This window comes from Fundulus heteroclitus, unplaced genomic scaffold, assembly GCF_011125445.2.
Source record: "Fundulus heteroclitus isolate FHET01 unplaced genomic scaffold, MU-UCD_Fhet_4.1 scaffold_130, whole genome shotgun sequence".
NCBI classification, from domain to species: Eukaryota; Metazoa; Chordata; class Actinopteri; order Cyprinodontiformes; family Fundulidae; genus Fundulus; species Fundulus heteroclitus.
In genome coordinates this window covers 167,732-190,592 of record NW_023396542.1, presented here as the reverse complement: position 1 = coordinate 190,592, position 22,861 = coordinate 167,732, and the positions used below count along the sequence as shown (strand labels likewise).

The following is a 22,861-nucleotide window of genomic DNA, read 5'->3' as shown; positions in this document are numbered from 1 at the left end:
AAACATGCTCTATAGTCTCTGGACTACCACAGAATTCAGTTGCCATCAGCATGCTTTTTCATTATTAATAAAGGGGCAAAGTCACGTGTCTGACGGAGGCAAAGTCAGACACGGGCATTGCGGTGGGCGACCCCGGCGCTAAAGTAGCAAAGTCTGAAGTGGCCAGTGGTGGAAAAGTACCCTAGAAGACAAGCAGCTATCGACTAAGGGTGAAGCAGGGCCACAGGGACACAGGTGTCCTGGACTACAGGGAACGGAGGTCGCAGACTAGAGGCTACAGGGGTCACAGGACTAGAGGCAACAGAGGTCACAAGACTAGAGGCTACAGAGGTCACAAGACTAGAGACTACAGAGGTCCCAGGACTAGAGACTACAGAGGTCATGGGACTAGAGGCTACTGAGGTCACGGACTAGAGGCTGCGGAGGCCACGGGGCTACAGGCTACAGAGACCACTGGGCTACAAGCTACAGAGACCACGGGGCTCCAAGCTACTGAGACCACAGGGCTACAAGCTACAGAGACCACAGGGCTACAGGCTTCAGGAGACCCCGGGCTACAGGCTTCAGGAGGCCCCGGGCTACAGGCTTCAGAGGCCCCGGACTACAGGCTTCAGGAAGCCCCGGGCTACAGGCTTCAGGAGGCGCCGGGCTACAGGTTTCAGGAGGCGCCGGGCTACAGGCTACAGGAAACGCTGAGCTACCGGCTACAGGAAACGCCTGGCTACAGGCTACAGGAAACGCCTGGCTACAGGTTACAGGAGACGCCTGGCTACAGGTTACAGGAGACGCCTGGCTACAGGTTACAGGAAGCAGTGGATCCCCCAGGGTCCCAGCATCTCTGATAGGCAGTGGACCCTCCTGGGTCCCCACATCTTTGACAGGTGGTGGACCCACCTGGGTCCCCGCGTCGATGGTGGACGGAGGACCCGCCTGGATCACCCCGTCGGACACCGAAATGGCGTGCTCAGTACCCGTGTCGGACGCCGGGCTGGCGTGCACTGCACCCGCGTCGGACGGCAGACTGGCGTGCTCATCACCCATGTAGGACACTGGACTGGGAACTGGGTCCTTGGCTGTGGGCTGAGCAGGTTCAGAGTCCTTGGCTGTGGTCTGAGCAGGAACGGAGTCCTTTTGGCTGTGATTGAGCAGGATCTGGGTTTTTGGCTGCGAGCTGAGCAGGATCTGGGTCTTTGGCTGCGTGCTGAGCAGGATCTGGGTCTTTGGCTGCGTGCTGAGCAGGATCTGGGTCTTTGGCTGCGAGCTGAGCAGGAAACTCCCTATCCCCGTAAAGAAATCCCACAACTGTTTTCATGGATCCGGGGTGCTCTAGCTGGACTCTCCCGAGTAGCGGGCAGCAACTGTATCCAGCTGACTCACCAGGGGAAGAGAGGGTGACGAGAGGTGACGAGACGGCTTCTGCTCGGGCTCGCTGGGTGCAGCCGCAACGCCGTCGGACTGACTCACCAGGGGCGATGGGGTGACGTCAGCTCCAGGCAGAGGGATGCAGCAGTGCTAACCAACTTATCCTTAGGTTGAGCAGTGGCCGTGTTCCGGCATTGACGAGCCCGCCGTCTGCGTCGAGAGGAGCCGGGCGGTGGAGAGAGTGTCTGCAGCTGACGATGAGGAAGTGGGAACAGCATCGGCAGGAGCAGTAGCAGCGGCAGGAGTGAGATGAACTGAGTCTGGATCCGTGGCGGGAGCTGAGGCGGATTTGGCAGCGGCAACGGTGCAAGCAGCAGAAGTGGAGGAGGCAGCAGCGGCGGAGCTCCTCCATCAGCCCCGTCTCTTCGAAAAGAGTCTGGGCAATGAGTTGCTCTGCTCCGCTGTTGCCCGAGAGCTGAGCAACATCTCTCTCGCCAGTTCCTGAATGGAGGCTCTGTGTGGGTGTCGGGTTCATGAGGTCGGTTCGTTCTGTCATGTTTAGTTATTGAACCAAAACACAACCACAACAGAGTTAAGTTTTAACAGTTTATTCAAATTTGTGGATAGTGGAGGAAGGAACCAAGAGTCTGTACTGAGCTGAAGCAGTAGGATGGTGAAGGCAGGAACTGGCAAGCAGGTTGGAACCAGAGCATGGAGGCAGCAGAACCAGAAGCAGCAGCAGAATGGAGACTTGGAACCAGGTTGGACTCACAGCACGACAGAATGAAGACTTGAAACCAGAACTGAGTTTCAAAGAATCTGCTCGGATGTAAGAGCACGGCCGCGATGGTTGATGTTTCTGATGTACGGATGGATGAGATTATGGATGTATCTTATTGACTGTAAAGAAAACGGTAACGCTCAAATAAAAATGGATAGGGATATGACAAAAAATCCACTCTGGGCCTCAAAATCCTTTCCCGACGTAAATGTAACTCCCTACGAAGTAATACAGCCTCTTCGTCAACAGGATCATCCATAAATGGACATGCCATTTCATTCCCTTTGATTCGCTCTGCGTGACTGAAATGTGCGCAATGAATATGTCCCCAAAGAATCGATGAGGTGTTTAAACACCACTTCCTCTTTAAAAAAGGGGAGGAGACCAAAATAAACTCTGGGTTTCTGAAGAAAACCTGCTCCCGACCAGGTTAGGTTCACAGAGTAAAATTGCCATGGTAACTGACTCTGAGTATAAGTTACCTCTCTTTTAGAAACGGGCTTGACTTACTCTGCTTTCTCAGGTTTAACTTACCTCCCTTTCTGAAACAGAAAACCCAGAGTTTCCCTCATTTCAGGGTTAACATACTCAGAGTTTTCACTTAACCCCTTTCTGAAACAGGCCCAAGGTGTGCAGTGAAGGTGGCAGAGACATCAGAAGGTAGGTAAGTGATTTTAATTCAATTCAATTTATTTATATAGCGCCAATTCATGAAACATGTCATCTCAAGGCACTTTACAAAGTCAAAATCAATCATAATATACAGATTGGTCAAAAATGTCCTATATAAGGGAACCAGTTGATTGCTTCAAAGTCCCGACAAGCAGCATTCACTCCTGGAGAAGCGTAAAGCGTGGAGAAGGAACCTTATTTTCCCTTTTAATCCAAAGGGAACATAAGGTAGGTTACAAACTGAGACAGAAAACAAACTAGAGAGACGAACTGACTGAGTATAAACTGACTGGGAACTGAATGGTAATCAACTGACGATCCAGCGAAGACTAAACAGAAACCCAGAACTTAAATACACAGAGGATAATTGAAAACTAAAAACTGGACACAGGTGTGGGATAATCAAGGTAAAAGAACAATGAATGAATGAAAACACAATAAACAGAACAAATGCACGATCCCAAGGATAAAACTCATACATAAATAATCACAAATGCCTAGGGATCGTGACAGACCCTGCAGATTATTTGTTTGGATTCACTGTCCATGGCAGTATGGGTAAACAGAATTCAGAACTGTCCATGCAACTATCTCATTTGAACATAAATAAAAAAGTGTATAAAAAAGTTATAAAAAATTATAACATTGTCCCAAATTGGTGATTTTATGCTGATCAAACTGCATGAAAAAAACACTGTGCAACATGTATGTCCAGCACTTCACATCTTACAAATACAATCCTCAGGTAAAATATTATATACTTTATCCCACCCGTTTATGTTTATATTCAGCTTTTCTAAGTTTTTAGTTTTTGGTCTTAGTATCAATATCTGCCATGCCAATACTATCTCTTGGGAATAAATACATTTAGGCTACGTTCACACTGCAGGGCAATGCGACCGAAATCAGATTTTTTTCACAACAGTGTGAACGACCTCATTCCGATCTATTCATCCCCCAAAAGCTCCAGTTTTAGTATCAATATGCATCAATGTGTTAGTGTGTTTAATTCATCCAGGGCTGCAACAAACCCTTTTGTCTTGAGCTGGGTGATGACTGTGGCTCACCTGAGTGAAGTTGCCCCCCCCCCCCCCCACTCTCTTCAAATCAGATGAAATTGGTGTCAAACGTTTGTGCTACGTTTGTGCTGGTTTGTGCAGCAAAAAATTTCGTTTGTACCGCTATCATTTTAAAGATATAAACAAATGTTTTTAGAGGTCATCAAAGGTCAACCAGCCCCCCCACCTTCTTCAAATTAGACGAAATTGATGTCAATCAACTCGACTCCGTTTGTGCTGGTTTGTGAAGCAAAAATTTTCGTTTGTGCTGCTTTCGTTTTGAAGATATTAATAAAAAGGTAAAGGTCAAAAGGTCAACCAGCCCCCCCCCCCCCACCTTCTTCAAATTAGACAAAATTGGTGTCAAATGTTTGTGCTACGTTTGTGCTGGTTTGTGCAGCAAAAATGTTCGTTTGTGCCGCTTTCATTTTAAAGGAGAAGTCCGGTCAACGAGGAAAAATCAGGGGATTATTAGCTATACCTAAAATTAAACGTTCGTGGTGATTTAATGAATTTAGGGTTAATCAATAAGAAAATAAAAGCATAAATTGTCGTCTCAATCACTGTATATGGGCAATAATGGCGGAGTGATACGACACACTCTGAAAGGATGCTCACTGTTGTGAAGCCCTCTTATTTTATGTGACTGTGGTCTAATTTTTTTACAGTCGCTTGTAAATTTCATGAGTTGCGGGTTACAGGTTTTTTTGGGCCTGTTTCTGAAAATGAAGTTGCTTGTTTTGGCTCTAAACTAAGTGACGTTGAAATATCCCTCCGCCTCACAACACGCTGCAGCTCATCCTGACAGGAGCAGAGTGAACTCAGAAGGAGCCGATCTGGCTGTATTTTCTGCAGTTTATGGTTGCAATAACTGATAAGAACTGCTGAAAGTAGATTAGGTGGTGCAGATCATCATTTTGAGCAGAGATTGGTTCTAAAGATGAGTTTTTACTCCCTGATAACATTGCAGAACCCAACCCATAAACCGTATTTAATGCTTATTTGTTGTCTTTTTATGTCTCTAAAATGTAAAATTTGTATTCATTTAAATTGAAATGCTTAATATCATGTCTATCTTTGTATAAGGGGTTAAAAAATAGTTTGGCATGAAAATGGATATTTACTTACAAGGGGACAGATAGGGCACTGGGACTTGCTCTACAGCCGATCCCGCGACCTGACGTCACAAACTGGGAGGAGGCAGTACTGTTCTTCACCAAGGTGGCTGCCCCCATAAAAGGACCGTAAAATGAAAATGACTCTTAATTAAAAAGCTTATCATTTATTGAACAGTATGTAATATTCTTATATTTACAGTACTTTCAGCAGTTTAAATTCTGATTTTGACCGGCGGGGAAGAGCAGACTAAGGGGGGTTTAAGTAGAGGTGTTGGCAGGTGTACTGAGTCCTGGATAATTAGAAACGACAGGTGGAACTAACGAGGAGGTGGAGTGTGAGCTGGGCTGCATGAGAGGTGAAAGTTCTAAAAAGTTCATGGGGAGACAGGGAGGTCATAAACTGCCTCATGTCAAGTACTCAGCACTACTATCATTTTAATGATATTAATAGGTTGTAGAGGTCATCAAAGGTCAGTAAACATCTGTTCATGCTGAAAATGTGAATTTCATACAAATTATAAGTTGCTAACCTATGAATAACAATAATTTAATTTTAACCTGGAAAAAAATGATAGCGGCACAAACGAAAATTTTTGCTGCACAAACCAGCACAAACGGAGTCGAGTTGATTGACATCAATTTCGTCTGATTTGAAGAAGGTGGGGGGGCTGGTTGACCTTTGATGACCTCTAAAAACATTTGTTTATATCTTTAAAACGATAGTGGCACAAACGAAAATTTTTGCTGCACAAACCAGCACAAATGTAGCACAAACGTTTGACACCAATTTCGTCAGATTTGAAGAGGGTGGGGGGGCCAACTTCACTCGTGGCTCTCGTTTAATGCAAGAACTCCTTTATAGTGTCGACACAGTAGAAGTCCTGGATTCTGAGAATGTTGACCTCTCTACCATCTCCTTCTTCATAAACCTGAACAGTAGTTAGATCTTAGTGTAGTTGTTGATATGTTGGATATTACTGCAAAGTATGAAGTCTCCAACTAGCATCTCATATTTCAGCATGGGCAGGAAAGCCTACTACCAAACAATGTGATCACGAGGACAAAATCTGAAAAACGTAAGCAGAGAAAGACATCCTAACATGTCTTTAACATCCTCCGCCCTACAGCACTTATGTTTTAAGCTTTTCCATCTGTGTTTGTAAAAGTTAATCAAGAAAATAGAGTTGGTGTTGCAGGGTAAAAAAAAAAAACAGCCCCAAAATATGTAATCTTTTATGCTAAATAAAGACTCACCTATTCAATGTCAGCAGCTGTTCCCCTAGACCTGATACTGATTTACTCTACCTTCCTGTTTGGGTCCTTGGCAGAACACATGCTGATAGGGAGAAGGAGATACTCAGCAAGCTGTTTCAACAAATCTGATTCTTCAGAGCACTGCCTGTCCCGATATAAGTACACAAATCATGATGCTGGTTTGTTTAATTTATAAATCAACTTTTTCACAAAATCAAAATTTTATGAGGCACAGAAAGATTGGTTTTGTAATAAAATACTGGCACACAAATACGAGGCATACAATCTGAATTGTAACTCTCATTATCATCTGAGTTCACTTCCCTGGTTACATCCTTGTCACGACCCGGCTGATTGGCAGTGACAAAAGCTCACTGAGACATATATTTAAAGAAAAGAATATATATCTATTAAAAAACATATTTGTGTTATTGAGTGTGCTGATGGAACCAGGGATGTAAAGCCTTCATCTGTCTCCAGGTGTAAGAGTCAGCCCCAGTCAGAGTCTTCAGTCAGATTTTAAGAGTCCAAGAGAGACTAGCCAGCTGTTCCCAGTCAGACGGACTGCCACGACTGATCAGGAAACTAGTGCAAACTAGTGATGGCCAAATGTACCTTCATGAAACAATGAAGCCTTCCAGCACAGTGCTTCACCCAAAGCTTCATTAGTCAAAGCTTCATTCAATGCTCTCTAGTGACATCTGCTGTTGCATTTATACTATGACGGCTTAGTCATTTACGTAAAATGAATAAAAAAAAACAATGGAACATAGAAGTACAAGACTGTCACAGAGTTTTTGTCCAACCCATGTTCATTAACTGTACGTCTGTAAAGGTTTATATAACTCTGCCATCTGTTTTCAGTTCCAATAATGATTTGCAGACAAAGTAACCTATTCTTATGTTGGCTCTCATTGGTTGTGTTTTATTTGATGGCATGGACTAAACTGTCAATAAATATATTTGGTGTAATTATGTCTTGGGACTTCATGCTTGTGGAGGCAGACACAGTACTGTTCCTCATAATATTTTTCCAAAGTTAACATTACCTCTGTAATGGTTAAACATAAGTAAGCATAGATAACCACAGCATTTTAGATTATGTTAATTATTTTTTTCTTCTTAGGTTTTAACTTAAAACGTGCCCTTTATGTCTGCTTTGGAGGCTGGATATTTGAGGATTAATACTTCTTGCCTATCTCAAGTGGTCAGTGCGACACACATTTGCCTTTGAAAGATCTTCTTTGCCACCTACATTATGTATAAAGCTGCTGTTGACATTAAAATGAAGAGCAGCATTGAGAATCTGTTCATAACTGAGAGCGTCCCCTTGTACAAGTGCAGCACAGCAGAGTATTGAGATAAATTATTGACTGCGGTGAAAAACAGTAATGCTCAAAAAATGTATCCGGTAATGATTTAATCGTGGTCTGATCAGCACGTCCCGACCAAGATTTCTGCAGAGCATTTATGCTCTGGCATACAGGCTCCTCCAAAAAAAGGACACGTCTTTTCACACACCTCCTTGTAAAGATCTCAGTTAAAAAGTAGGAAAAACACAGTTAGCCAAAACAACCCAGTTCGGTAACAGGGTTATTTCACAGAGTAGTTTGTTGTCAGAATTTGTTTCATTGTAATGCCTTCTGAGATTTCTGAAATGGAAAAGCCAGGGCATGCAGCAGAAATTTACCCCAAAACTTACTCTGGTTATCCACTTACCCTGGCATAATCTTTACCAAATCAAACCACAGTCATTACATTGACCTCAAAATATTGGTGATGCAGGACTCTGTCTGTCTAAGTACTGGCAAAAGAATAAGTAAGGAATTCAAAATGTCTGGATTATCATACATAGACATTCTTTGTTTAATCTAGTATTCTACACCATTAAACCATAAGTCTCTGAGTTGTTTACCATGAATCAGGAACGATTAATCCATCCATCCTTTTTCTATACCCGCTTGTCAGAGCAGGATAAGAGGGGGACTCATTCCTATTTCCAACGGTCAATGGGTGAGAGGCAGGGTACATCCTGGATAGTTTGCCAGTCTATCACAGGGCAACACAGAGACTGACAGGACAAACAAGCAATGATTAATTGAAAGAAATGTCCTTCTCACTTATCTGACAATTTTACATGTCATCAAATAGGGTTGAAGTAACTCAATGGTTCTCAAATACTGGGGTGTTTCCCCTGGGGGTGTGTGAAGGTATGACAGGGTGGGGCAGATTAATCGCCTTTTCTGGGGAGTGCAGTGCAAGTGTTAGAGTTAAAAATGTCCTTAGCAACCTTTTAAATCCTGCAAAATGTGACAATAGCACCTGTAGTCTGCTTGTTGGTCTGTACCTTGTCGAGGTAAAAAGTTGTGCTGAGGGCTTAGTTGGTAAAGATTCTCAGTCATCCGGGTTGTAATCAACCCCCAAAAAAGGTTAAAAAATAAAATAAGTGGACTTCTATTCTGAAGGTGAAGACATTTTGCTTCCCCTCCAGGAAGATTTCTTAATAAAAATGTCTGGAGTAATGTGGAGTTCCAAGCTTTATAGACCTGCTGGCGAGGCCTCCTTAGAGCTTGGATTCACATGTAGATTCACCTGCCAAGTTTCACCATAATTCACACCTCTATGCATGTGACCACAACATTTGTCCTGTGAGCCAGGCAAACGATGAGACTAACAACTTTTCATTAAGAAGGGTGATGAGTTCCAGGTGAATCTACTGTTTTATAAAATCTAATATGTTATAAGCAACAATAAAGCTACTTTACAAATTTGCCTCCACAGTTGCAGGACTTATGTGTATCAGTCTGAGCTTCATTGTGTCAATGTGACAATTGGAAAAAGTAACTCTAATTTTTTTCAATTGTTTTCTGTTGTTCAGATTAAATTTCCCAACTGATTGGGGTTCTCCTGTTCTGCTTTTTTTTTGTTCTTAGAACCAAAAGTGACCTTCGTTAATGTTCTGAACATTAAGATCTCCACTATGCTGACACTGAAGGACAATTGAAAAAAAAAAAAAATTAAATGCTGGTCCATAACTATGGACATAATGTTTTCAGCCCCCCATTTTTGACCCAAAGATATCTCATCAAAATAATTGCAAAATTTTAGTCCCACTGTCCTGCACCCATCTTAGGCTGCAAACATGTGACCTGTGTCATCCAGTTTCTTCAGCCTATTGGCCCAACATGTGAGTGACCTGAACCTCTTGTCTGAGGAAAGCAAGTTAAATAGTCAATGCTTGGGGTGGAATGTGTCTGCAGCCATTTTCCATGCTTTGTTCAGGCAGCTGGACCTGACGATGTCTTCCAAAGCGGAAGGTGTGTTATTAATAAGTATTCCTGTAGTCCTTGAAACCCCCTTCAGAGTCCTCCTGTCTGCAGATTTCAAACTTATTCATTGATAAGTACAGTAGTGCAGCAGTTGGGCCATTTATTAATCCTAAGTTAACGGGAACCTGGTAACAATGCATTGCATCATTGGTTAAAACAATCAGTATGAATACACACATAAATGGGTGATTAGGCAAAAATCCTTCTTTTTTTAAAGACCACCTCAACAGTCTGACCTAAATGCAATATGAAGTCTGTGTAGTGAACTGAAGAAAAGAGGGCTACAGACAGGGCCCAGCATTTTCTATGATCTAAAGAGAGTTGAGGGTGTCAGGGTTCTCTGTGTTGTCCTGCTCCAACTCTACTCCTCAGGTGTGCCTAGTTGGTTGAGGAGGCGTGGCCCACACCTGCAGCTCGTTGCAGGCGGCTTCCTCTGGCTTCTTAAGCAGAGCGCTGACAGATGGAAGACGCGTTAGGTCCGCCCAGCTTTATGGTAAGCAGCGCAGCTTCTAGTAGTTCTCCTGGTTCACCTTTCAGAGTCACTTACTCTCCTTCTCTTTGCAGTCTCTCCAGCCGTGATGTTCTGACCCTACCGAGTTGTCCATAGTCCTGTCCGTTATATCTGCCTGTTTCCTAAATAAACATCTTAAAACTGTGCTTTGCTTCCCGATCGTATCTGCATATGGGCTCGTCATCTGAAAACCATGACAGAGGGAAGCTTAAATGTTTCAGGGGAAGGCAAAGTGCTTTCATATCAGCACAAATGTGTTTTACAAGGAATTAAAAGCAGGAGTGATAATAACTGCAAAGATAATTGTTCAACATTGTCAATCAAACATGGCAAATCAATTTCAGAGATGCAAACAAGCCCAAATATTGTAAGTGACATCAAAACATCTTTAAAAACAGTTAAATGTAAGCAAAACAAAGTGAAGAATCCAGGAGTTTTCTTCTTCTCTTTAATGACTCCAGATCATCTACTCTGAAATTTAATCTCATCTGTTAGATCAGAGACAGATAAGATCAAGACACATGAATGAAAATGTTGCCAAGATAGGTGTATAAAGGATAAAATTAGACAGATTAAATGTTAATAAGAACAATAATGGTGCATTTGCCTGTAAGAAAGTAGTGGGAATATCACCTGGTAAACTGCATTCTTTTAACAACAAACTCTGCACACATATAGAATAAAGAAGTGACAACTCCTCTTCAAGTTTAAGAATTTATTAACAGAAACAAACAAATATCCAGGAAACACCGCTATAGAATGCTGTTTAACTTATTTAACACTAATTTTCAATCGCAAAATTCTCTCTACCGAGCTAGTGAAACTTAACTAAACTACTAAGAAAAAATTGAGATAAAAGGACCTGTTTCTGTTGAATTTGCATGTTATCTAAGCCATTACAAGGCCTTTGTTGGCCGTAGTATAAAGTTTGGTCCTCCACATTACTCCAGACTTTTTGAATTGAGAAAGCTTCCTGGATAGGAAGCGAAAAGTATTCAGAAAACAAGTCCAGTTGTTTGTTTTTTACTTTTTTTGGAATTAAGATAAAAGAAGCTAAGGAACTACGTACACACAAAAGAAACAAAAATGATAAAATAAAAATAGTTCTTGCTCAAAGCCCTCTTTTAAAATGAAAGTAAAATTTGTATTTTACCCCTACTGACTCATACTGGGACTGTTTAAGAAGCCAAAAAATATGCTTGTACAAAAGACCACAAATCATATGATCATGATAAAATAAGGTTATATACACCAAGCCTCCATCTTGATAGTTTTTTGATGGTCCTTTTTGAGCCAAACAATAATTTGCTATTTATATATTGACAAATATATAAATATAATAACAGACGAGGGGACATCTAGCGACAGTATCCAGAACTATCTTAACTGGTTTGTTTAATTTATAAATCAACTTTTTCACGATATTAAAACTTTTGAGACACAGAATTTTGGTTTTGTAATAAAATTCCTGCATAAAATATTTCAAGTTAATCAGATTAACAGTCAACCTATTTGCCAACTTTGTGTGCACAAACCAGAAATTTCACTTTGGTTTGCAGATGCATACATTTAAATGAAACTGATGATTTGGACCAGCTTTAAATTTCTTCTGCATCACCAACTTAAAATATGTAACAAAGATCTTAAGGCAACCTTTGTACCAATGATATTCTGTTGTGGACCCACATGTGATGTGCTGGTTGCAAACCTCTGGTTTATGATTAGGCTACATGAGGACTCATGACACATAACATCTGTAGTTCACCAACATGTTTAGGAAAAAAACAAATTTCACAAGGTAGCTGTATTGCATTTTTGGACAGGATTTACCTTTAAGTTTGACAGACATAGTGAAACGTTTCTATACAAGACAAAGGTAATATAAATCAGAGATTATAAAAACAGAAACGTAAAAGAAAAATATAAACATGCCTACAGAGAAAGATAATTAAACAATAAGTTCCTGACTAAAATAACAATAAGAACATTGCACTTCTGAAAGTATTTTATTTTATCAATGGCACACCTTTAAAAAATACACACTACTTAATGACTCATTATTAAAAGTAAGGTTTCATTACTTAAAACAATCATAGTTCATAAAGTTGTAAATAAAAAAAGAGAGAAAAAAAGCTTTTGGCAGTGGTGTTCAAATATTGTGTCACACAGGCCACAATCACCAATTTGAAAACCACCAAAATTAGATGTTTTGATTTGTTTAAAAACATTCATTGTGTTTTTTGCTTTTACCTTAATAACTAAACAGACAATGTTTTAATAAAACAAAGTAGTCACACTAATGTAGGAAAACGATCTGTAAATGGTCGTTCACTCAAAAAAAAAAGGAAAAATACAACAAGAATGAGGAATGGGGGTTTAGGGATATCAAATAGAAACTCTCTTCATCTGGTCATGATTGTCTGAATGTAACGTTTGTCTGAATCTATCATGGCACTGGGCTGTTCTAAATGTATCAATTTGATGTCATTTTAGAAAAGCCCCATTAAATGAGTCTGTTACTGAGTAAAATTCACTGAATGGTTGTGTATTACTTACAATGAAAGAAGAATGAAGGTATAAGTAGGTTAATAAAATAATTATATTTTGTACTTAAGAATTTTCTCAGTGAAAATATCACAATAAAGATCAAAACATTTTATTTTTTCTATTCTGCATGTGATGGCAAATTTGTACCATACTTGAATTGGGATCAGGGTCTGCAAAAAATAATTCCAAGAGCAGCAAATGGACCCTGAGACACAATTTGAAAACCAGTGGTTTAAGGGGAGAGAATAAATTAAAGAACTTTTTCATGGTTGAGCCCTGGGGGGCAACTCTTTCTCAGAAGTCATGCTCAGCAGATGTAAAGTTATATCTGGTGGGAACCCTTTTGCAATCAGTTCATCCTTCATCTGTGAAACAAAACAATGTTTGGATTAGAAACAGTTGTGCCACATAAACATAACTGATCGGTTGACATTCAACTTTGGCAACCATGCTGAATTTTTCTTCAGTGACAATTGATTTCTAGAAATCTATGAGCAGGCGCACAGAAGGTGAAAAATCTGCTACCTCAGGTTTTAATCGTTTTCATTAATTTCAAGGACATTACTGACCGCTTTGAGGATTTTCTCATGATCATCTTTCGGTGACAAAGCAGTCGAGATGTTCAGTTTCACAACAGTAAGGTAAGCTGGAAGCAAAGAGAACAACATGACTGTAGACCAGAATAGTTAATAGCAGCCATTGGGATACAGTACTGCTGCTTTCATGTTTTCATACTTACTTTTTTTAGGGGGAGGGTTTGTGGTGGTCAATGGAACGGTGGTCACAATAGCAGTGGTTGAAGTCACCGGTGGTTCTGTGAATAAAACAGCAGAAACATGATTAACATATACAAAAATGTCATTTAAATTTTATTTTTATTATCTCATGGATTTAATTACACTTACCGTTCCCAATCGTCACAATAACACATCGAAGCTCAGACTGGTACACAGAAGTGGAGTCACTGGAGATAATTGAATGAAATCACCACATTTAAAATACTCATGGGCCACACAATAAAATCTGTTTTTCTAATTAAATTTAAAACCACAAAAGTTTCTTTTCAAAATGCCAGCTTATGTGGCACACAAGTGACAGATTATGTTTCTGCAATAAAACATATTTAATTTAACACTTTTTATGCATCATTATCAAGTGAGACAAAAACTACACTTCACTGTAGTTATTCATTTAATTTAGTTTATTTCAGGGGGGTTTTCTATTCACCTGGTAAATTTATTTTAATCATAATGACCCAAAACTGACCTTGCTTGGACCACAAAGCAGATGGAGTGGCTCTGTCCATCTTCTCCTGCAGATGGTGTCCAGGTCAGAGAGAAGTTCCCTGATCCAAAAGAGCTCTTGGTTACGTTGTACGGCCCACTGTACAGGAGTCCAGTGATCCTTCATCAATCAGGAAATATGCATAATTTTTATGTGATTCCAACTTTTTACTATCTATGAACAGATCAGCTGTGTCACTTCCACGTTTCAATGTCTATATTTTGAACAGGACAACCATGACTTTTATGGTATTCATTGCTGTTTAAACCCTTTCTCTTGATCACACATACAGTCCAGCTTAAGATAAATGTCCACAAAAACAACCACTTTTAACTGTGCTGTCTACCAGCTTCTTTGTTTTCCATATATTTTGCATTTTCTTACACAGATTCAGTTGTGTGTGCTCTGATATTGATCTTAACAGCCTGATTGACTGGACTGTAGAACCGAGCTCCGTGTTCTGGAGTTGGACTCAGAAACTTTGGCAGATAAGCACCTTCTGTGCAGGATGGTGCAGCAGGATCCACTGGAACACATCAAGAAAGAAACAACCTCAGCCATCCTGAACTGAAAACACTAAAAAAACGGCAGATCTGTTTGATCAATATGCATGTCTTTGACACAAATTTAGAAGATTATAGAAGGTTATACATAAACTTTTTGTGATCTATCTTTAGTTCAGTATTTATCTTTGGAAGTTGTAAAAAAGGATTTTTTTTGCCTATTTAAACTTTTTTTTGTGCTTTCAACACCATCCACCAAGAATAAAGGACAAGTTGGAGCGGTCAGGAGTGGACCGCCACCTGTCACACTGGACACTAGTGGACCGCATTATGTGAGCACATGGGAAAAGTGTCTGTCTATCTATCTATCTATCTATCGACAGATGAAGCTGTCCATTTAGGAAGCAACCCTGATTGACCATTAATGTCACCTGCTGTTGTGCAAACAGCAATAATCGAGACAACCCCCATAAATTAGTGGTTTTGCAGGTGGTGACCACAGACCACTTCTCAGTTCCTCTGCATTTTTGGTGATGTTTTGGTCACTTTTGAATGCTGGCGGTGCTTTCTCTCTAATGGTAACATGACACCGATTCTACATCCCACACGGGTCGCCCAGATAGTGCAGCTCATTCAGGGCAGCACATCAATGCCAGCTGCGGCAAGAATGTTTGCTGTGTCTGTCAGCGTAGTGTCCAAAGCATGGAGGCATTACCAAGAGACAGGCCAGTACATCAGGGGATGTGGAGGAGGCCATAGGAGGGCAACAACCCTGCAGCAGGACTGCTGCCTCCACCTTTGTGCAAGGAGTAAAAGGGGGGAGCACTGCAAGAGCTGTGCAACATGACTTCCAGCAGGCCACAGATATGCATGTGTCTGCTCAAACGATCAGAAATAGATTCCATGAGGGTGGAATGAGGGTCCAACGTCCACAGGTGGGGGTTATGCTAACAGCCCAACAACGTGCAGGATGTTTGGCATTTGCCAGAGAACACCAAGATTGGTAAATTTGCCACTGGCATCCTGTGATCTTCACAGATGAAAGCAAGTTCACACTGAGCACGTGACAGAGTCTGAAGACGGCGTAAAGAATGTTCTGCTGCCTGCAAGCCGGAGTACCCGGAGAGAACCCACGTATGCACAGAGAACCACAGCTTCTGTGGTTGTGGAAGCTAAACTTTGGGCTTTGAAGAACATGGAGAGATACCTTTGATTAACTTTAAACAAGTTCTAGAAAATCATTTGGCAAATCACTGTCTGCAATAGGAGGTAAATCGCTGACCTAGACAGGGGACACTGTCCTGTTGTGGAGGGAGCACTTCTAGGATCTCCTCAATCTGGTCACCATGTCCTTTGTGGAGGAGGCAGGGCCTAAATGCTCAGAATGATGTGAATCCATTACAGTTGCAGAGGTTGCTGAGATAATAAAAAAGATCCCAGGGGCAGGACGCCCAAGGAGGATGATATTTGGCAATATAGTTTTTAATAGTTTTTAATGCAGTGGAAAACCACCTATGTATTCTTGACTGGTTTATTAAGTTCCTGGATTTTGCTTTTCTTAGTGTTTTTTTTCCCCAAGATGGTGATGCAGGGACCTGCAGCAGCTGAGGTGCCCAAGATGGACAGCTGTGTAGTAATTTTTACAGAATCCGGGTTAGACGGCAGTGTCCCCAACGAAGGGGTAGGATTGGAGGAGCGCACGCTGTTCAAGGAAGATCGAATGGTGAAAGCAAAGGAGGAGGTCTGGCTGACCCTAACGACTCTCCATTGTAGGGGCGACCAGTTCCAGGTGAATTTGCAGGTGAATCCAAGCTCCAATGAGGCCTCGCCTGCATGTTATAAAGCTTGGAACTCCACACTACTCCAGACATTTTTAATTGAAAAAGCTTCCTGGGTGGGAAGCAAAACGTCTTCAGCTTCAAAATAGAAAGCCAGTTGTTTTATTTTTTACCCTTTTTTTTGGATTGATAATGACCCGGATGACTGAGAATCTTCACCAACATGTTTGGACATCTGGTCAAGTTTGCCCTTGGGCACCACCCTTTGTTCCAGGCGTATCTTACTGGGAGGCCTTTGGATCCTCTGGAACGAGCTGTAGGATGTCGCTGAGGAAAGGGATGTCTGGGTTTCCATACTGTACCTGTTGACTCCTCGACCCAATCTCAGATAAACAGAAGACAATGTATTGATGCACGATTGTGTGCATCGCAGATTGACGACAAGGCTTGGTCTGATTTAATTTGATTGGGCCAACATTTAAGTAATACAATGTATCTGTATTTGTCTTTTGCAATATTAAAATTTCCCAGGAAACGCGTATTCAGGTTTTCATTCACTGTGAGAAAATCGTTACAAGGATAACAGAACTAGGTACATGACATAAATCACTCTATTGTCAGTCTGTAAACATGATAACCATGTGATCAGTTTGTACCTTGAAAAGCAAACTGGATGGGTATCATGCTGATTCTATCGCTTGTAGCTTTCACAATGTTTGATCCATTAGTCTGAGTCAGGCTGATTGCCTGTCTGGGAAAGTCCTCCATCACCATCTGGACTGCATACGAGCCTTCATTACTGCTTGATGTTGCACTAAATGAAAGGGTACAAGTCTGCAACACAAAAAGTAAATCCACAGTCTCAAGATAAGATGAATAATTTGTGCAATAATTTTAGAATGCATTGTGTGTTTTCATAAATCCCATTGTTCTAAACATTAAAGGAGTTTTATCCCAAAAAATACTCCATGAACAAAGTAGCTTCCATCAAACTTGTATACACTGCAGATACTGGTGTAGTTGAAGGGATAGTTATTTATTTATTTTTTTAAGAGAGGTTCTGTAACATTACAGTATTTCTGAGTTGCTAAAACACTAAAATCCATTCGCAAAACCAAAGTTGCAAGTGTACAAACCACTTTATTGATTGAAGCACACAGTTTGTAAAACTTTAAACACTTCTCATGTGGTTAGACACAGCTAGCAAATGGGAATTGCTCTTTGTGCAAAACTGTAAACACATTGTCATTCAAAAAGCACATGTAGCATTTTGGTGCACTTCAACTCAGAATGGCACAACACAGCCCCAAAAGTAAAATACAAGTATCACACTGTTGTCATCGGTAACACACAAGCACTCAAAATTTAACACACCTGTTTCAAATCAGTAATGTGTTGCACCCAATCAGTAATGGGGATATAAAGCCATGTCAAATCCAAATGGCATGTATGATTTTCACAATGGAGGGCAGGAGAGAAGGTGGAAGTAGAAGTGGACATGGACGAGAAGGAAGAGGAAGAGACAGAGGAGGAGCAGGAGGAAGAAGAGATGGAGGAGGAGGAGGAGCAGGAGGAAGAAGAGATGGAGGAGGAGGAGGAGCAGGAGGAAGAAGAGATGGAGGAGGAGGAGGAGGAGGAGGAGGAAAAACAAGAGCCATCATTTCCAATGAAATTAGAGCAACAATCATACACCATGTTCTGGTTCATGGAATGAGTATGAGGGAAGCAGGACTACGTGTTCAACCAAATATAAGCAGGTTCTCTGTGGCCTCCATTATCAGGACATTCAGAGAACACAACCGGTAAGTGTACTATCATTTGTGGTCCCTCAAACTTACAGTACAGTATGTACAGTTGTGGAATGTCTCAGTAAATTACTGTAACATCTCTAAAAATTGGCCCTTTTCTAGCAGTATTACAGTAAAACTAATAATAGTATTACATAAAAATATATATTTTATGTATTTTACATATTTGGTTACATTGCATTAGGTCTGTCTGTACAATTCTAACAAGATGTTTTATTTGCTAGAATTGAAAGACGGAGAGGTGTCCTAAAACGCAACCTGATAAGTCTCAAACAAGCCTACAGAGTACCATTTGAGAGAAATTCTGAGAAGGTAAAAGAGCTACGATATCAATATGTACAAGTAAGTAATACGTAATGTCCAGAGATTATACAGCACTATTGAGTTACTGTACATCTTTACTGTGTTGAATGTAATGCAGCACATGTATACAGAGTCATGAAGCCTGGAATGCTATGTCATTTACGTTATATCAAAAATGAACTTGTTTTCATTATTATAGAGAATGTTTCAACTGGATTACATGGAGAAGCCTCATGAGTGCATCTTCTTGGATGAAGCTGGCTTCAATCTCACCAAGAGGAGAAGGAGAGGCCGCAACATTATTGGTCAACGAGCCATTGTAGAGTTGCCAGGGCAGCGTGGTGGCAACGTGACCATATGTGCTGCCATCAGCAGCTACGGGGTTATTCACCACCATGTGACTTTAGGACCTTACAACACTGCCCATCTTATAACGTTTCTGTATGCTCTACAGGAAGCATTACTGAGACGTGAAGAGAGAGGTGATGAGCAGGCAGAGCATCCCATGTACGTGGTAATCTGGGACAATGTGAACTTTCACCGTGGTCCTAGAATACCTGAGTGGTTTGAAAATAACCCACGTTTTATAAATGTGTGCCTCCCACCATACTCGCCCTTCCTTAATCCCATTGAAGATTTTTTTTTCTGTATGGAGGTGGAAGGTCTATGACAGAAATCCTTATGCACAGGAAAATCTCCTTCAGTCAATGGATGCAGCATGTGACAACATTGGAGTGGAATCGATTCAAGGTTGGATTCGTCATGCTAAAGGTTCTTTCCCCGTTGTTTAGCAAGGGACAGGATTGCCTGTGACGTTGATGAGGTCCTGTGGCCTGACCATGCCCAGAGGCATGATGCTGAGGCAGAATGATTCCAAGACATTGCTATCGATCTGCTGCATATTTTGTTTGTGACTATATTTGTGTGCAGGATTGTGCAAGTATTTCATAATAAATTAAATTTTTCCCCTGCTCTGCTTTGAGTGCAGTGTTTTGCATTTATCTCTGTAGTGTGTAATGACTGCTGCGTAGTGTTTATGCATTAGCTGGATGTGTGTGATATCTGAAAACAGTGTTTGGTTTTGGGTAAAGATAACGTAGTTCTGAAGCAATTGTTTGATATAGCAAGACAAGTCAAAGGTTTTGACAGTGTAGCTTAAGTTTGGTGATTTGTGTTTACGGTTTTGGGAAAGCGAGAGAAATTTTCAAAAAATGTGTTTTAGCAACTCAGAAATACTGTAATATCAGCAATGATTCCCTCTGCTGTAGAACACTATCATATCACTGGGAGCTTGTTAGAAAATTAAGTGTATCCTCGGATTTGGTGGGGTGGTGTAAATAAATGGTTTTGGTTACTGGTTATATTTTACCGTGGTAACCTGTAGAGCACTTTGTGAGCACCTTTGTACTTTACTTAAAAGCATTTTAATTAACATTTTCTTTAGCATTGCTCCTTAAACATAGATTTGCAAATCAGTAACCATTTGCATGCAAGTTGTAGTTATTTATTTTATACTTTGAGTATTTTAATCTTTAGCATCTATACTTTTATTCTAGACCCTGCATAGCTGCTCCCCATTAAGAGATATGGCTAATTCAAGCAAAAAAGAACCTGTTTAAACAGTTTTCTGGTAAAAACTGTTCGTTTGTACTGTAAATTTACAGGATAATGTCAAATGTACTCTCTGCAAACACCACAATTTGAAAACATGTTCTAGACCTGCAATAAACAAAAACAAAAGGAACTTTACCCTGTGTCTGGCTGAATATCAGGTTCACCAGCATTACATCAAGTGTATTGTACTTAGGACACATCCAGAGTTTCAGGACAGCAGCCTCGGAGGACTGGAGTACAATATCCTTGTTGTTGACAGTTAATCTCAGTAAACACAGCGCTGCATACCCTTCATATGAAAGTTTTTACTTTAAGTTTCCAATTGCTTAAGTCAGCTAAAGCAAACTGTGTATCTCTGATTTGCTATTAGCTTCTTGGGTTCAAAGGATTACATTAATTTAAAATGTATTAATTTATTCCCCAAACTTCAGTTCCAAAAAATCCCAATCAACCATTTAAAGATAATCTATAATAACTTCAATATATTTCTTGACTTGAGGTGTGACACTTGAGAAGAGTCCATGTTTTACCTAACCAGGAAACATTTATGGCAAAAAACATAAATAAGAAAATGAATAATTGCTCAGTTATTTTAATTGTCCATTCAAACAGTCAACAGGCTTAACTCAGAGGCAATGGGATTTTTGCTCAATTCTGTCTGAAAACGTTTCCACACCTTTCCAGGAGTCTGTGTCAATCATGTCAGTTCTGGTGGCTCGCACTTGAGCAACCTGCAGTTGTAGTGCTGCTGTTTTGGAGGCCCATCTTCCTGGGCACATTCTCAGGCAGATGTAAATCAATGACCCATCCACCGCTGTCCTGGGTCATTAGAGGCTATTGATTGGTGTGAGTGGAGTACTTGGTCAACTGAATCATGACGAGACTGCTGACGTAATCTCTTTGGAGGACCAAACTGTAAACACTGAGGAGTTGGAAACACAATCCTCCTCCCAACGCTTACCACATCTCAAGACTGAACTAAAAGTGGTTCCTAAAATCGGCAAGCTTTCTGGAAATACCCTCATACTCTCACACCAACATGTGGGTATCTTTCCCAAATTGTAACGCAACAAGTCTGTCATTTGAAATAAAACCAACACTAAACAATATATTTCTTAAGGATATTTTCTTATATATTTAAAAGTTGTATTTTACAATCCAATCCAAATAGACAAATAATGCAGCTTATTTGATTGTGCCTCTACAACGCCACTGTATGTAGTTTTTAACTATCATATAAACTATGGATGTGTCTAACATGAGATTAGTGTATGTTACTTACAGAGGACAGGCTGAGAACAGGTGGAGGTGTGCAGGGTGAATAACATTCAGTCAAGGAGTTAGCATATCTGCATTTAACCTCATCTCCATCGGGGTCAAAGGCCAGCAGGTTAAGATTTCTACTACAGTTTGAAGGAACTCTGAGGAAGTAAAAATATACAGAAATTAATTATCATAGAACATGGCTGTATTTATTTGTTGTCATCATATCAAAGATGTATTACTCTTCTTGTTTACCGCTGAGCAAACCTCCAGTTTTATCATACGTTTGTCATTAAACTGGTGCATTTATTCTCCTTTGCTGAAGTAATTGTTGATAATAAAATATTATTCATAAAATTAATATTAATCCCTGTTGCCTTGCAGAAACAAGGTCTTTTGTTCAAAACCTTAGCCTGATTAGTAAAGCTTGCTTTAAAAAAAAAAAAACTTAATTCACAGGCTTATAGTGGACATATTTAGGTTGATTCAAAGTTATTTAATGTTGTACTAAATCAATGCCATAAGTCCTGCAGAAAAATAAAAATCAGAAAATCATAACATATAGGTAATTTGAAGTCAAGTTACATAATTTTGGCAAACCTGGTACTTAAAAATAATACCAGGAGTTAGACTAACTCCATTTCGGAAAAAGTCTTCTATTTAAATTTGATTATTGTAGTGAAATTGATTATATCTATTTAAATTACACAAATTATATGTTTAGATAATTTTCTAATAGTATGAATGCAAACATGTGATCAAATTGATTGCAGAATTACCTCAGGACTGGAAAGATGGTGGTCTGTGGTGATGAGTTTGGTTTGTCGGTGTCGGACCGGATCCTCAAATCAACGTCTGCCACAGCTTTCCCGGATCCAATGCCATTTTTATTGCCTAACCAGCCACTACCATAAAACCTGTAATGGATGTTCAGGAGATTTTAAAGTTGTAGATCACTTATGTAATTATAGTTTTTTTGTCTCAATAAGTCATTGAAGTATGGCTTGATGTTTAAGTTAGCAAATTAAGCATCTTAATTACCAATATCTCTTCACACACTTAACTAGCCAAATAGTTTTTAAAACATTTTAATGTGGACTCACACAAGCTGAAATGGAGAGTTGTTGCGAAGAGACCGAGATGTGATTTTTTCACTCTGACACCAAGAACCAGAGACTTGCTCAATGTTGGCGTTTGAAAGAATCACACTTTCATTACCACAGTTTCCAGAGCAAGAAAATGAACCAACTAGGCAGGTATTGTAGTTAAACTTAAAGCGAAGGATCACCTGTAGATTTTTAAGAACAATCAGTTGTGATTAAAATTTAAAAGAAGTAATTTTCAAATAATCAGTACTTACAGAAACTGATCCATCTGAAGTTTCCTTTGGGTAGTAGGTCATCACAGTGCCATGATAATGAGAGGCTTTTGTACCTCTGACCACCATCAGCAGCAGCAGCAGCAGAGAGAGCAACATGTTGAACGATTAAATTTCTCTGCACTAAAACTGAGACACTAGAGACCAGTAGCATTTATACTCCCAGAGACTTCCTCTCATCCACTCCCTCCTATTTTCTATTTATAGTCCTGGGTGTGGAAGATTTTCATGGTGGAGTTTAAACTTGAATGACCATATGTTCACCTGTAAAATAGGAATCATAATAAAATAAAATCAT

The 22,861-nt window shown here is 40.3% G+C and overlaps 1 protein-coding gene across 1 annotated transcript; it reads left to right on the top strand.

Annotated features, from left to right (window-relative positions):
- Positions 1–17,824: 17,824 nt before the first annotated feature.
- Positions 17,825–19,498, top strand: LOC118558496. The gene is made up of 3 exons (XM_036129033.1): positions 17,825–17,999; positions 18,230–18,347; positions 18,508–19,498. Exons 1-3 carry the CDS (start codon positions 17,908–17,910, stop codon positions 18,976–18,978), a joined length of 681 nt encoding a protein of 226 aa, XP_035984926.1. The 5' UTR covers positions 17,825–17,907; the 3' UTR covers positions 18,979–19,498.
- Positions 19,499–22,861: the final 3,363 nt, after the last annotated feature.